Source organism: Enoplosus armatus, chromosome 9 (assembly GCF_043641665.1).
Source record: "Enoplosus armatus isolate fEnoArm2 chromosome 9, fEnoArm2.hap1, whole genome shotgun sequence".
Lineage (NCBI taxonomy): Eukaryota > Metazoa > Chordata > Actinopteri > Centrarchiformes > Enoplosidae > Enoplosus > Enoplosus armatus.
The window spans coordinates 14,978,176-14,994,980 of NC_092188.1; the positions used below are offsets into that span (position 1 = coordinate 14,978,176).

At 41.5% G+C, this 16,805-nt stretch overlaps 1 protein-coding gene across 4 annotated transcripts; it reads right to left on the reverse strand.

The window, feature by feature from the left end:
* Window positions 1-501: 501 nt before the first annotated feature.
* On the reverse strand, window positions 502-8,481 carry tcea3 (transcription elongation factor A (SII), 3). Of its 4 annotated transcripts, none has more exons than XM_070911598.1 (15): window positions 8,286-8,481; window positions 7,392-7,454; window positions 7,152-7,257; window positions 6,929-7,019; window positions 3,790-3,849; window positions 3,534-3,605; window positions 3,341-3,418; window positions 3,177-3,239; window positions 2,997-3,071; window positions 2,486-2,646; window positions 2,294-2,355; window positions 2,020-2,169; window positions 1,764-1,910; window positions 1,026-1,097; window positions 502-921 (listed from the first exon to the last, which is right to left on the reverse strand). In XM_070911598.1, exons 1-15 carry the CDS (start codon window positions 8,352-8,354, stop codon window positions 913-915), a joined length of 1,278 nt encoding a protein of 425 aa, XP_070767699.1. In that variant the 5' UTR covers window positions 8,355-8,481; the 3' UTR covers window positions 502-912. The 4 variants fall into 4 exon arrangements, with proteins under 4 accessions (XP_070767699.1, XP_070767702.1, XP_070767700.1 ...); XM_070911601.1 differs by lacking the exons at window positions 6,929-7,019; window positions 7,152-7,257; window positions 7,392-7,454; window positions 8,286-8,481 and adding exons at window positions 4,254-4,322; window positions 4,448-4,549; window positions 4,645-4,713; window positions 4,821-5,016; XM_070911599.1 differs by lacking the exon at window positions 3,790-3,849.
* Window positions 8,482-16,805: the final 8,324 nt, after the last annotated feature.

Consider the following 16,805-nt stretch of genomic DNA (forward strand, 5'->3'; position numbering starts at 1 on the left):
TCAGCAGCACTTCCCTCTGGCTTTACCAGCCTGTTGGACTGGCACTAACAAGCCAGCGTCTAATTTGTGCTTGGTATCCTGAAGAGAGAAAAATTAAAGTGTGGGAACTAATGCTGCCTGTGTTTTGTGAGTTATGATGAATTGTTGCCATCTACTGTACGTTTCCAGTGGTGCAACACAGAAACTTCACGCCATTTTCATTAAAAACATCTTTCTTCTGAATTAATATTTATCTGTGTTACCAACATGTCAATTGTATGTTTAAACTTGGCCCTCTTGGAATATAAGCATATTGTAAATGCAATGCTCAGTTTTTGTTTTTGTTTATTTAAATCATTAAAATAAACTAGATACTGATACGAATGTAAAGAACTATAGTATACCTGTTATTGTGTCCAAATTAAAAAAATATGCATCTAAACCACACAAACAGTATAATCTGTGTGGCACAATACATTGATGGTGATGTTGATGATGTGGGAAATGACTCTGAGTTGAGACTGATTGTCAAAATCTTTTTATTAAACGTGAGTTTAAAAAGCCATCATAGCGATGATTTATGCAGTTTTATTGGAATTAGATATATACAAAGTGAACAGCTGTAATATGACTCAGCATATTAACTGGACAGTCTTATCATCATGACAGCACCGTGATCATCACCCATTGTTCCAACAGTCATCAAACTGACTCATGATTCATGCTCAGTCTTCAATTCCACATAAAGCAAACCCAGATTATTAGCACATGCTTATAAATCTCAAAATGTCAAAAAGTAAAAATTGTAAGAACACTATTTATCTGTTTAAATCACTACCTGCAATAATTTATAAACTCCCTCCCCTCCCATTATAGAAAATATGCAGTTCAATAGGCTGGGGAAAAACAAAACGTGGTTTCATCTGGAAGGCATCAGCAGAACTGAAATTTAGAGAGAAAAAAAACAAAAGTATTAAAAAAGTATTTTAAAATGCTTCAAGTACAAGTACAAAAGATATGAGTTATTGAAACAGGGAAAGACTTACCTTCCAGCGGTTACCACACTCATTACACAGAACAAATGTGGTCATTGGCTCATCAGCACTGCGTGTCTGCACCTAAAGCACACACACACACACACACACACACACACACACACACACACACACACACACACAGGAGGTTTGTAAGCTGTAAACAGTACGTTACTGTGCTCATACACTGTGGAGAAGAAATAAATAAAACTGAAACACCACCATTTACTCCTAATTACTTAATTAAGAAATAAGATCTCAAAATTACAGTGGCACACTAGATAGAATAGATGGTGCTTGAATGATTGAAACCACAATGTTAATAAAACAGAGCAGATTTAACACCACAGGACCAAAACAGCCCTAAAGTTGACATTTATTGTTTTCCTTTTGCACTCAGACAAACAAAGAGATAATTACAAAATATTGCTTATTAACTTGCCGACTGTGGTTCTGTAACATGGTGTGTAAGCGTGATTCTGCATTTTAAAGCAAATAACTGGGGAAAACTCTTTTATTATTTCTATTATAGCACCCTCTCCCTGTGAAAAAGGCCAGGAAATCATACTGTTTTACAAAATAAATACACATTTATTTCATACCCCACATAATGTAACCTGACAGACATCTTACAAGGTATTCCCTTTATTCTGTCATGACTCCTGCACACTTCCCTTCTTACTACTTATCTAAGTGAAATACATGTAAACATGCTCTGCTGAAACTCATGTCTGCAGTGTTCCTGTTTACCTGGTTGTAGGTGCAGTTCTTCTTCTTGCACTTGCCGCACTGCAGCAGGTCGGTGGAGGTGCCACCAGTTTTGGCCATTTGGTGTTCCCTGATGGCCTCCTGGGTGAGAACGTTCCTCAGCTGTTTCAGCTCGTCGCTGGCCATTTCCTACATAAAGGCAGAGATGTGAAAAGACAGCATGAGAGGAGGGGACAATGTGAGGTGCAGCAACAAGGAGCTCATCTGAGGTTCAGTATGTAGTTGCAGCGTTCTGTACCTCGGCAGACATGGTGGCGATGCGGATTAATTCAATGCTCCCTGCGAGTACGTTTCTGCGAAGGCCAGGGTTCTTTGGGTCCTTCAAGTTGCTGATGCGGCTGCGGACTCTGTTTTTATATTTCATGTCAGTGGCCTTTACATCCTGGTAGATATGTGCGACCGTGAAGTCAAGGGAAAATCTGATCATAGTACTAATGTCAAATGAGATACTTTCCATTTGGATCATCACTGAATGAAACACAGAAACCGACAAATAATTAACTAAATTGAAGGATATGATCTTCAATCTCTGCAGCCATGCTGTCACAGTTTGTTCCAAAATCTCTGAAGTCATCTGCGAAGACAAGAAAAGAAGATTCACCTTTACAGTGATATTCGTGTCTGTTTTTGTATGTGTCTGCATATTTGGAGCCTATTAGCTGCTGCAGTGTGTCCTCAGGGATAAAGTGTGATCTCAGCCTCACTGTCTGTGCGCAGGGCAGCTGCCAGCATCTCAATGCACTTGTCTCTGACGGAGTCTCCAGTAGCGAGGTGAGGGGGCAGTGGACCCCCAGCAGAACTGAAGCTGGGAGACATGGGGCTGGTCGGGGTGGTGGGGGTTTTAGGGGGATCGGTTTTGCCCTTTCTGCAGAAAAGGACACATCAAAACAATCATAGATTAGAGTGTATAAATGTCACATCTGGTGCATTTGGTCTGATTTGACCTTGGGAAGGAGTGGCGTCACTTTTTCCAACATTACCCGGGATTTGAACTTGTGACATTTTTTTTGGAGCAGCATTGAACTTTTTAGATCTTATTAAGAACATGTTTGACATTAAATCTTATCAAATAGATGTATAAAACAAAACTGAGATGAAATCAAAATTTCAGCATTACTTAAAAGGCCACCCTTACTTAAAGGGAATGTACTTCAACTAGATTGATTATAAACTCGTCATGAGTATCATCAGTATAAATCGACTTGACCATTGTACCTTTCAATGCTGTCAGTAGAGGGCTTCCTCTGTGGAGGTCCAGGCTGAGAGGTCTTGGAGCTGTGAGAGTCTCTCCTATAATACAGAGTCAATATCATCATCATCTTCATCCATTGAAACAAACCTGTGAAACTTTAATGAAAAATAATTAACTAATAACTCTTCTTCTGTTTCCTTTACCTTTCAGCTGTTAGCTTCTTCGCCGGTGGTGAGCTGCTTTTCTTTGAATCAGTAGATTCCCGCCTACAGTAAATAACGAGACATTGTCAGTAAATGTGGTTTTATTGGCAACGTTTATTTCTATTTCATTTCCAAGTTTGAGTGAGATTTAAAGTAGTGCATACCAGCCCTGCCTGTCAGGTTTGGAGTCAGTTGAAGGACGTTTCACAGGTTGGCCGGACTTCGAGTCGCTGGAGTCCTTCCTGCAACAAAAGAGAAAAAGAGATGTGACACTGACACCATTTCTGTTCTGATAAAAAGATCAAATGCACACTTGGGATGATGTACTGTGGAGTGTATTTTCCTGCTCCTGCACACCTGTGTTTGTCTTTTTTGACATCCACACTGAGCTTTCTGGGAGGCGGCGGTTTAGAGTCAGATGAATCTTTCCTGACAAAAGGAAACATGTGTTTGATTCTCATCCACTCACGGACAGTAAAAGTATAAAAAGGGACGCTTCTTGTGCACTGAAAACTGACAAAGAGCTGTTTGAAGAAGCTCAAGTCAAACCACACAACCAGCGTGTATCACACCCACAGCCTAACAAGCATTTTCACCCTCGTGACTCGCCAACCTTTCTCTCTTGGACTCATCGGAGTGTTTTTTAGATGCTTTGCTATCCGAGGAGTCTTTCCTGCAAAAAGAAAACAGTCTTTGGACCAACGAGCACTCTTTGTTCTTTTTACAGTGAGTTACTAAACACCAGCTTGAAGATGTGAATGTGTAGAGATCTCCTCATAGAAGGAGGTTTTGTCACTCTGCATGTGTGTTCAAACTTAAACTGAAATTTAAGACTTGAATCTGAATTATCATCTAAAAAAATATTATTATTTGGAGTTTCCTTTGTAAATCACTGATTCAGCTCTCAGCACCACACTCTGCATTACTGGCAGACACCGACACTATGTTGTGTCAATATTTTGTGTAAAGCAAACGAAAAACAGAGATTACAGTCTGAGGTCACTGGTCCTCCAGAGACAACAGCAAAGTCATTTTTCAAGGATGAACGAGAGACAGAATAATTTCCAGATCCCGGACCTGTCTTTCTTCATGTGATCTGACGTCTTCTTCTGTGCAGGAGGTTTAGAGTCGGACGACTCCTTCCTGCTGCTGCAAACAACACAAGGATTTAATGCAGAGAAGAGAAACGCCAAATGATATTAGTTCTTTTTCCAAAATAAACAAGGCAGGGACTACGTGCAGTCTGTAATGAGAACTCATCTGATCCAGACCTCTCTTTCTTCCCGTCCAGCGAGGGACGCTTCTGAGGAGGTGGGGGGTGAAGGTGGAGAGGAAGTGGAGCGAGAGGAGCGTTGGGGTCAGGAGGCTCTTTTCTAAATGAAGAAAACGCCCTTTAACTGAGCTGAATCGCTTCACAATGAGAGTGAATATTAATGTGAGGCGGTGCAGCTGGCATGCAGACCCTGACCTTGGCGGAGGAGGATGAAGGTGAAGAGGAAGAGGAGCAATTGGTGCATTTGGGTCCGGCGGAACTTTCCTGATGTGAAAATCAACATTTGTTTGAGTAATCCCCTAAAATCTCACAATTCTCTGCATGTAAACTCAAAAAACGGTTTCACAGACATGCACCAAAGCACGCCTGACCTCTCTCTCTTTACTTCCAGTGAAGGTCGCTTCGCCGGGGGAGAGGCGGGTCGAGGAGCGTGAGGACGAGGATGTTGGGAGGAAGACTCTTTACCGTCCTTCCTGAACAAATGTCACAACAGTAGAGATCAGAGCGCTGCAACTCAAAGAGTCCCCGATGATGTAGCATGCTAAACCCAAAATCCTTTTAATATAAACACACCTGACTGAGCCATCCCAGCATGCACCATGCACAGCGGGCATTTAACCATGAGTCCCGTTATAAAACTGTGGGAACAAATGTCAGTGCATATGAGTGACTCAGAAACGGTTATGTCATGCAGTTATCAGCAGGATCACTTCAGTCCATCATGCTCTTCAGCTCAGGTGGTGTAAAGAGTCCTGACCGGTCTTTTTTCAGGTCCACAGAGGGGCGTTTGATCGGGGGAGGAGGCCGAGCAGGTCGAGGAGGAGAGGGGAACCGGGTGGGATACAGGACAGTGCTGTCCAACACTCCTCTCCTGAAATAAATAATTCAACCTGAAGTTCTGCTGGATGTTTTTGATGTGTGATATTCACGTTTTTTGAGCCACCTCTCCTCTCACCTTTCAAACATTGGTTTGTGAGCGTCAGCAGGCCTCTCGCTCGGCGGTCTCTCTCGTTGCGGCGTGTTTATCAGCCTCTCATGTCTGCTCTCCTCTCTGTGTTTGTCCTTCTTCATGTCATCTGCGTGGCTGTGCTTCTTGGCCTCCTCGGGGTGTTTCTCCTTCTTGACTTCTTCCACGTGTCTAATCTTTTTTGGTTCTTCTAATGGCCTTTCTTTCCTTGGCTCTGGCTTGTGCTTCTCACTCTGCAGGTCTTGCACATGCTTCTGTTTCTTGTTATCTGTTTCCAGTTGGGCCTCCTCTGCCGGTCTTTGTTTTTTGGATTCTTCTAAATGCTTCTCTTTCCTGATTTCTTGGGGATGTTTCTCATTCTGGGGCTCCTCCAGGTGCTTCTCATCGCTGGGGTCATCTGCGTGTCTCGTTTTGTTTTTGTGCTCGTCGTTGTGTTTTTCTTTTCTGTTTTTATCTGAGTCATGTTTCGGTTTGACATCCAGTCTCCTGTGACTGGAGAAGTGAACAGAAACAAAGGAAGTATCATTTTTACCTCTGTTCAAGAGCCAGCAAACATTTACCAGTTTCACCTGCGTCAGGTTTTTAGTTGTAATGCAACTGAGGCCCCATTTGGACTGGATTCAAATTAAAGGGGGAGGTGTAATAAAACATTTCCCCCTGACACGACCACAACAGCCCATTTGATGAGCTGGCAGAGTAAAGTTTCTCTTTACTTTCTCTCTAACTTGAAAATAACCAAACCACAGCCTCAGTGACAGAAGCCATCATCACATGTGCCGAGACTTAAAGGTAAGTTTCCGATCGAGCACGTATACACAGATGAATACATTTGATGCTTCTTTTATAGTTTATATTTGTATTCTGATCATAAAGCATTGTCCTTGGTGCTGAATATTATCTTTGTTTGGACACTTGAGAGATCGGCCCACCCCTGCTCACTCCCGGTGGGTGACACATTTTCCCTTCCCATTTCCTATAACAATAATGCATGTAAGTCCACTCACAGATGTCGGTGGGCAGAAAACTGTACAAAATGACGATGCAATGCTACTCAAATGACAAAGAGGTGAAACTGGAGTGATTAAAAGCTTCCATGTCAAAGAAACAAAGTTGTCTGTACATGATTTTAGATCATTCCGAACAATTATTAATTTGCTTCTGGATAGGCTGCTACAGTGTAACTCCTGACATTTTCTTTCACCTTTCATCTTCTTGAGTGCTTGAGCCATTTGTCAGGGCAGGTATTTGTGTACGCTTGCAGTAGTTGAGATAACTGTCGTATTACACACCTGAACATGTACAAATACTGTGGGTCTAGTGTAGCGCATCATGGCGTGCATGACAAACATCTCACCGCTTCAAGCAGTTCGGTCACACTCGCCGCTCTGCGTCTGACAGCAGGCAGGTGTTGCAGGTGTGCCGATATCGACCAGAACTTTATTTCATAATGTCTCTGTGGTAAATATCACACTAGCTGTGAGGTTTCTGTGCAGCAGCGGTGAAAGTACTGACCTGCTTTTGGTCTCAGAGGGGGAGCTGTTTGGAGACGCCGCTGTTTTGCTGGAGTCCAAACCGTTCTTGGTTTCAGAAGCTTTCTCAGAGTCTGTGTGAGAGTTTGAATACATCACATCAGAAAATCATTCAGTTCATAGATGTATTTATTGCACAAACTAACTAACTGCTCAGTAAATCATGCACGTGTGAAAATAATGTATCATGCCACAAAGTCAAATACCCAGAAGTCTTTTCCAGTCTTTAATGAGGACCTTGGCCAGGGCATTGACTTCCTCATCTGTGCAGTGCTTCCTGATAGCGTTCACAGACATGCCGATCCTCGTTTCCTAACACAAACATACACACATAAATGCACATTATGAGCTTTATTTTGCATTATTATGAGCATTATTTTGTTTATTCTTGTGTTGTTTCTCATTAGTTGAAAACTAAAGCTATAAATAAATCTCATATAATTTACCTGGAGAAGTTTGAGTGTCATATTGAAACCTTTCAGTTCCCTCAGCAGGTCCATGGCACCTTCCTGCACACACACACACACACACACACACACACACAGCAGTCACAACAAACACCATTTAGACTCTTGACCTTTAAATCTTTAAAGTTTATTTAGAAATGTGTAATGACAGTGTAAAATACAGATTTGACAGCATGCAGATGTGAACATTAAAAAAAGAAACCACACACTGTTAAGTAAGCAGGAACAGTCCCAGTAATGTATTTTTAAGTTTTTATCGGCATTTTAGAACAAATAAATATTGATTCCATAAATTCAAAGCATGTATCACAACATGCATGGAATGAGTATGTCTGTGACTGTTTGCTTTATTCTGATCACCAGCTAGAAACGACTACGTTATCATTCGCAGCCCTCCAACTGTGCAAAGGGCGCCATGGTACAACGTCCTGTTTGCGCGCGCGCACACACAAACACACACACACACACACACACACACACACGACCTTGCCCACAGGCCGCGTTGTTTACTTTCTAGTGCATGAGTCGCGGATTGATATGACCACGAAACCAAAAGATTTGCAAAAAAGTTGTCAACAACTTGATAAAACTTGACCCGTATGGCGCCACACTCAGACACCGAAACGTCCCGCGAGCGAAATGTGTGCAAACCAGCGCCAAACACCTGTTGATCGTTTGTTACACTTCAGTCAGGGTCATATTACAAATGTGCACACTTTCCAAATACACCGATGCAGCCGAAATCAGACTTATCTCCAACGGAAACCTGCAGGAAACCATTTCATATTTTCGGATGAGACATTCACGGGCCTCCTGCGCAGCACGAGGTGGCAGGACAACGCGCCACCTGCGGGTGTCCGTGTACAGTCTCACCGTGTTGTTTCGAGACACCATCTTGTCCAGTTTTTTTGCAATCCGGATGAGATCTTCCTCCCGCGTCATCGCTGCATTTACTCGACTAAGAACGAATCAATAAAGTCGATTAGATTCCCATTAAAAATGAAGTGTAATTTTTTTTTTTTTAAAAGTTCGGATCCGTCGCAGGTCGGACTCTCCGCACCGCGCGCTCCATTCAGCCCAGAGGCGTGTCCTGCTGCAGGATCCCAGCTGACCACCCCGACACATGACAACAGCTAAATATAGACGCTCAAGCGGACACATGGGACAACACAAATATCTAACTCTCAGGGAGATTCATGTACACTTCTTTCAAAGTGTCCAACACTGCGAATACTTCCTTATTTGTCCTATTAAATAGCCAATCAGCGACTTCAACTTTAGTTTCAATCTTATTGGCTGCATATCTGTCTCTGTGTTACACCCTGCACACCAGCGCCAGGTGCTGCTGAGCCAAAGAGCAGCCTGACGCTGAGCTCCAGTTTACTGCATGTTTATAACCTCAGCACTGGGTGACAAAGACTTATCAAATATTCTTCAGGCACTGGAGTTTGTTGTCAGTGTGCAGATGTGGAGTCAATTTACAGAATGAAGTTAATGTGGTTCAAAAAATACAAAAGAAATCAGTTCCTGCATTTGTTTGTACGTGTTTGCCTCCAGAGGGCGCTGTGGTGTAAGTCTGTAGCTCTACACACCTCCACAGAAACCTCCACCTCCATGAAAAAATAAAAAAATAAAAACTGATCAGTTTCCTTTCATGAGAATTGAAAACGCTGACCTTGCACCAACCATCACCTCTGCTTCTATTTGCCAACGTTTACTAAAAATGTTGCAGCAGGTTTTCTGACGTCTTTACACTCCTCTTGAGCTCACTTCGAGATTTTATAAAGATTCAGATTTTTCAATTGTGTTTTTTTTCTTCTTCTTTTAAATGAACCTGTTTGCGGAAACATGTGTGTTAAAGTATGAATGTTGAGACTGAAGGGGCTGTTTTCCAAGAAATGCAGAGACACCCGGCGTTTGATATAAATTATCCTAATATTGAACTGGAATGATATTATTTAAAAAGACTTGAGCCTGTAATTACACGAGTCTGTGCTGCTGACAGCCTTCCTTTGAGCCTCGTGGTATATACAGTGAGTTAGCTGAGGTCAGTTAAACAAACATTCAGAGAATGAAATTACTTGTGATTACTCGAGCAAGTGCTTTTCTACAAGGTCCTTGGTGTCCTTGTAAGTCCTTGTGTGTGTGCATATCTCCTCTCTGACAGCTTCTTGGAAGGAATCACTTACAGACTGTTTTCACAGAGAATCTCTTCCAGGGGAAACACGCTCCCAGAACTGAGAGGCATGAAGGCATCACTCCCACAGTCCACCGGGAGCCGAGGCCTCTCTACAGTTCAGATCCCGGAGACGTCCCTGCTGCTGGATGTCTCCGCGGTTTTGGGAAAGCGAAGATGTGAGAGATGCAAGTTGCAACAGTTAGTTTTTGAAGTTTTGAAGATCAAATATCAGAGAGATGAAGACTTGAGGTTTTAATTGGTTTGGATTTCTCTGTCTAGAAATGTACTCATACCCAACAGTTTATACGGACACAGTTTATGTAGACGGCAATGCTCTCTGACATAATTGTATGTCATTACAGAACAGTATTGAGTGGAAAACTTAATGTCTGCCTTAAAGCTAAAGTGTAAGTGTGTGGATTTAAAACCCTAAAATATGATCCGTGTCCCATTAATATAAGAGCAAACTGCGACGCTCCTGTTTGTGCTGCAGGGATTTGAAGATAACTGTGTTAATGACGGCAGGTGAAAGTACAGTCTGAAAGCTTGTCTTGAGCAAAGAGTATTATCTCTTTACAACGCTCTTACACAACGGGCTGAGTGTGCCTCCGCCTGAAGACAGCAGTGTGTCTGGCAGTTAGAGGCGGCGCCGGCCAAGTGGAGAAGTGGGACAAGCTCACCGTGAGGTAAGAGAGGAAGCAGGCCAAGAGGAAGAGCCAGCGATCAAGATCAACATCCTTTACCTCCGTGTACTAAACCTCTTCGGCTTGGGGCTGAAGAAGAGCTGCCCCCCCCCCCCCTGCAACCTCTGACCCCCTTTCCCAGACGCTCAGACTAAATAAACAGTCTGATCTCTTCATTCTTAGGAAAATAAACTCTGTGTACATCTTGTACCACCAGCCGTGTTCTCCAACCTCAAATTAGACAGATGTATCAAACACTAACTAATCCATTTTCCTTCCACCTCTACCGGTCACAAAGGAGCAGCGGTGGCATTCACTCAAGAACTTTACTCAAGTACAATTTTGAGGTACTTGACTTTTAATGCTACTTTACACAACATTTCAGAAGCAAATATTGTACATTTTACTTCACACAGGTAGACTTGCTTGTTTCTCTCTATATAGCATAGATTCAAAAATATTTGATATAGATTCCATGTAGTGTTGTCAACAATCAGGATGTCCACAAGTAGCAATGACCTTGACTCCAATTGAAACACAGGGAAGTTTTAACTGTTTACTAAAGTGAAAGTTGAACAGTACAGTTGCTCCGTAGACAAATTCTGTTAAAGTTGGAGCTTCAATGTTGGAAGTGTTACTTTAACAAATTACAAGCAAAATTATGCAATTCCATAATATTGCTGAATAATGTTTCTAACAAACTAAAAATGCAGCCTAAATATGTAAAATAATATTTTCACACTCTTCAAACTATATTCTTTAATGATTATTATATAATGCATTACAGATACTGTCAGTTTTTCTGAATACTGAACATTTTGAACCTGCGAAAAACAGACTTGTTGGTCACTCTGGAACAGCAGAACTAAGCTCAAATCAAAAACATTGACATATACACTTGATATTGACATGACTCTATAAAGTGGATATTAAGAACTTAAGAGTTGCTTATGTACACATCCAGCAGATACGGAGCAACATTAGCATTCATTTGAAGTCGTGTCTCTGGCCACCTGATAAATGTAAGTGCAACATTCACTCTATTTTAGCTCTGTTTTTGGTCTCCACCAACTCCTGAGGGACATATCTGGCTCTTTAGCAGCTCCTCTATGTTCATACCGACTTACTGTGTGTGCCTGCCCTTTTGTGCTGAGAGGTTGGTGTGCAGCGGACAGTCTATCAGACCTTGTTTGCTGAGAGCGGTGAGAGTCAACTAAAACTAAACTTGCAGACCTTAAAGCCAAAACAATGAGCTGAAAGACACTAAATCGCTCTGTAGACCTGAGGGGAACTGCAGAGTTGCTGATAAATATATGAAGGTTCACAAATGACTTCTTTCACTTTGCACTTAGTGCAGCTTTAATAACATTTTCTACTAATAAAAATGTACCTTTTCTTAAAAAAATGTAAATGCAGGATTTTTATTTGTAACAGAGTATTTTTGCATTGTGGTATTACTACTTTTACTGATTTAAAGTGTCTCAATACTTCTTCTGCTACTGCAAAGGAGATGCACATATAGAAAACCATGCACATAAAAAAAAGATTGTTATTACTTGAGACAGCTGAGTTGTGGATTTTGCAGAAAGGAATCGGCCCCTGATGCTCTCAGGCTCTACATGGTTGCATAACTGCCTCCTTGTGCATTCCCATACGCTGCACTGAAGTACCCTGAGCCTCGGCTGCTGGGTTTGAGAGTCTGTCATTAGCCTCTCGGCTCTGACCACATCAAATCCTGTCTTGTCTTTGCTTGCTTTCCAAGCAGACAGAAGAAAGTGGTCCTGCACCCCTCTCTGCACTGTACGTTGCAAATGCTTTAACAGACAAAGAGTTAACACAGATCCAACTGGGAACATCCACCAGTGTACTTTCCTCTCCATGCACCTCGCCCAGAGCTAGTGTCTCTGCCAGTCACAGACCAGAGACGCCAGGCCTGGGCAATTATGGCAATTTTTGGATGACATCAGACCAGAAAATGAATGATTTCATTTAGCTGTCAATTTTTTTCTGGATCTGCTGTAGGATGAAGAACCTGTAATAGAGCATGTCAAAACAGAGTGGGAGAATTGTTTAGACGTTCACATCTGCAGTTGGCTGGAAGGTAATCCCAGCCTGGTGGGGCTGGTTCGTCTGCTAATAATGACCACCGTTCGGCGTTGGCACTCGCAAAAAGTAGGTTGAATCTCCCCGAGAGGTTGGACCACCCAAAGACTTTAAGAACATCCTTGTATCTTCAGCTGTCTCTTAAGTCTAATGCCACACACACACACACACACACACACCAAATCTGCCATATCCAAAACAGTCTTGGTGGTGCTGTTATTTTAGGCTACCTTTGACCAAAATAGCTGGTGCCACCGTTAGACACAAACTAGATCTAAATTGTGGACTGAGAAGGAGACGTTTAACCCGGTTCCTGACTACAAAAAGCACCTTTGCTGTGTGTCACCCAGATTATGAAGAAGTGAGACAGAGAAAGTGAGTCACCCTATAGCTGCACAGTGAATACCCCAAAGATTCCTTTAAAGGCAGAAAAAAAAGCTGGAAAGGGACATGTAAAATATGTACTATAACTTATCCACAACCGTCAATTACACACGGGCACACTGGACAGACACTGAGTCATTTGTGTAGTGTGTCTGCAAAAAGATCCTGTGGTTCTTCCCAAGGCTGCCATTTGATCTCTGAGCTCTCTTTGCTTGAGCTTCGGCTTTATGCTGACAAACAAGTTCATAACCCCTTTTGGCCTGAGTCTGAAAGGAGAGTGCGGGGTCCTTCAAAATAAATAACCAAATCAGTCTGTCATGAATGGAAGAGCAGCTTGAAAGAATGCTGCAATTTTGTGCTGCTGATACCATCGAGCCAGACAGCGTTTGTCTCTTCATTCAAAAACTTTAAATAGGATTCAATAATCCATAATCTTGCTGTTTACAAACATCCCATCGAGCAAATCCTTCAGATCAAGCTGTTCTAATTGACAAAGCAGAGGTCCTACACCAAAAGGCCAAATTGTGTTAGTGTGCAAATCCCCTCTTACTCTCATTTCCTTCTCAACTGCCCACTAATCCAATTAGAGCGCCATAGTTCAAAACCCGCGACATCTACCTTTCCTCTCTTTATTAGCATCTTTTGCAGCGCTTTCTGTTGGAATTGGATTCTGCACAGGTTCGATATTTATATATAGGAGCTGCTGTAATTTAAGAGAAGCAGGGATTGGACTCAATGCTAAATGATCCAGTTAGTTATAGACATTGAGCAAAAGCATCTAAATCCACATGTGTCACACCTTTGTAAGCTTAGTTTTAGCTTGAATTAAGACTTATTTGGGGCTCTGTTGGAAATGTGTGTCACTGAACACCAGAGAGCTCTGAAATATCAGCCACCAGTATGTTTTTTTAAAGACAACAACAAAGTCAAACACAGTAATGAACATGAAACCTAATAGAAACCAGAACTCAAGTAACAAGGTAACAAGAAAGAAAGAAAAGAAAAAGAAAATCCTGCCATGCACAGAGGCTCTCTTACAGGTCTTGAACATCCTTAGAGCAACTTGTTGACATAACTCTCGTAAAAGGATATAACTTTACCACCTGATCCACTTGACTAGACAAAAAACTAAAGTTCCTCAGCAATAACCTGGAGAAGTCACTGCTGTCAGGACTGTAACACTCCCTCTGTCCTCTCATGTGAGACTGAGAGTCAGTTAACAGGCCTATGAGAGGTCATCATACTGTCTCATCTCTTGTTCATCAGCTCTATAAAAAGTTTGTTACACTGAATAACAACCCATGTGACTTCATGACTTATTAGGTACTGTCAGTTAATGCAAATGTGCCTTTTTGGAGGAGAACTCCACCACTTGTGTTCATTAAGATCAGTTTACTGATCATGAAGACTAATACAGCAGCAGCAATACAGTACAAGCAATACCAGCAAATAACCCTAGTGATGTCATCAGGGGCTGTCCTATCATACGAAAGTTTAACAAAAAGCCTGCTCTATAAACTTGGGGTATGGACTATGAAAAACATGGGCCTTTACAGGCAAGGAGTACCTGACAAAACTAGTCACTAGTCAAGTTGCATTATGGGAATTATAGGATCCAGTGTTTTTGGACCCTGTATCTCGGCCTCTGCCACATCAAGTTGGACCTTTTTTTTAATCTGTCTCTCACAACTCTCACAACTTTATGGAAGTGCTACTAATACTCACAGTCTTCTTTATTCTTGCTAACACTCTACCGTTCAGCCTCCCGACCAAACAAGATGTGAATAAGCTTCAAAGGACTGAACATTTATTTTATTTAAAAATATATTTAATGCATTTTGAAAAGTCATATATTGTTGCACAACCTTTAAGAGGAAACAGCACAAATATATTTTTTTCATCAGCTGATCAAACATAGTAACCAATGCTGCCGTCTAAGTATAACTAAAGTGTTTTTTCTCCAATATAGCAGAAGTTAACGAAATGTTAGATTATTAACTTTTCAAGAGATGAGAAAAAAGTCACATCCCTCTAAGAAGCTTTGTGAATCAGCCCTCAGATGTAGCTTTGGGCTATAACAGTGCTGTGTACAATATGCTGTAGACAAGACAGCTTATGTGTAGCTCGGGGCATTGAATTGTTTGCTCTCTTTGAGGTTTGTCTGACTGTTGCTGTCATATTGTTTTGTGTTCCAGTTGTTGCCACCTGTGACTGATGATCACATTGTTTTCTGAAGTATACATGGTTACATTGAGCTGTAGCCAATGGCTATTACTGTTTGTCTGGTCACCTGTTGCAGATGCCATTATTTTGAGATATGTATAATATATACCTTTAATATATAATGTGATTGTTAGCTTTTTTGTGCCTGTGATTTAATTGATCGAAATGTTGCACAGCAACTCTAAATAAAGTTTTTTTTGTGGGAGACAAGAACTTTTTACCTTTATGGCTCCGGACTTTTCCACTTTGTCCATTTACTGTACATTTCTTCCCTCAACTGGATCCACGCAGCAACTGAAAACAGTGAAATTAGGCACAAAACAAAAATAAACATCTAAAAGAAAGAAAATCAGCTTATGGTTCAAAAAAATAAAAAAGCATGAGGGGCTATCCAAACATCTTTCTGCGGTGTTCGTTTCAAGTTTGTGGTGGATTTATTACAACCACATGAGACTGCAACAGCCCAAAGGAAACGGGGAATTCTGTCCAAGAGCTCCGGTGAAAAAACCCTCCTGATGGCCGCAGGGATCACCCCAAGGTCAACACAAGCAGACTTGTTAATGCGTGGGTGATGTCATGATATTTACTAATGCCTGTCCGTTTGTGTGTGTGTGTTTCTGTGTCTTTTGGGGGATGTGGGGAAAGGATGATGTGTGTAATTGTTTCTGGTTCACTTCACTGACAGCACACAGATGCTCTCTGTCTATGTGGGGTCCAGGAAGTTAAAAGGTCTCAGAGCAGAGGAGGTGTGTCCCCCGAAGACAGGATGGTTAAATTCATCTGCTCGGACTTCCTGCGAGCAGATCACATTACCACAATGCATTCTTTACATTTTCCATTTCTGCTGTTATTACACAAATGTTTTTCTTTTCATCTCATTTCATTTTATTTTTGAGTGATGATTTGCAGCTTTGCTTTATGCAGCCTTGAAGAGAGGACATCCAACCATAATTATGACAAAACGGACATCCAGGACATCTGTCTATCCTCAGCAGCAGATAAGACGAGTAGACAGAAAACAAAAAGATTATGAAGATGAGGAAAAGCAATGTTATCCAATCAAATCATTAATGCCCACAGAGCTGTGGAAATCAGGTTATTGTGTTACATCACTTGGCTGAATGCCAAGGGATGCAGTTGGCTGCCTCAGTACACTTCAGCAGGGCTGAATTGCTCTTCTGTAACCCCATCTGAAGTTGAAGAATATAGAAGACAAGCAAAGCTGCTTTCTCTTGTAACTTTTCTTGTTTTTCACTCACATTGACAAGATGTGTTTCCAGTAATTTCGAGTCAAGTTCATTTAAAGAGCACATTTAAAAAACAACAGGTGTTAACCAAAGTGTATTACAACGTAAATAACTGTTATATAAATAACTATATTAATAATTAAGGGGACTCAAACAAAGGTGAATTGGATGGGGAGGGTCAGGGTCTGACTGACTCCCACGCAAACAGAGTTGCAGTAATCAAGACCTGAAGTAATAAAGGCATGTGTGACAGTCTCCAGCTATGCAAAAGAGAGAAAAGTTTTTATTTTCGCGATCTGCCTAATGTGGAAAAAGCACATTTAAAGACAAAGAACCAGGATAAATTGCTAAACCACTGGATATATTTTCAGGACTGTCTTTAAGCCTTGACATTCTCAACACAACAACACAGAATGAATCCAAATAAAATCGGACCTAAGATGGAGCCTTGGGGAACACCACAGGAGACAGTAGTAAGTAGATGCTGTTCGAGATGTCACTTTTCTTTGAGAGCATACTTATTAAGTCTTTTTTCTCATTAAAATCAAATCAACCATTAGAGAAAATATTGCAG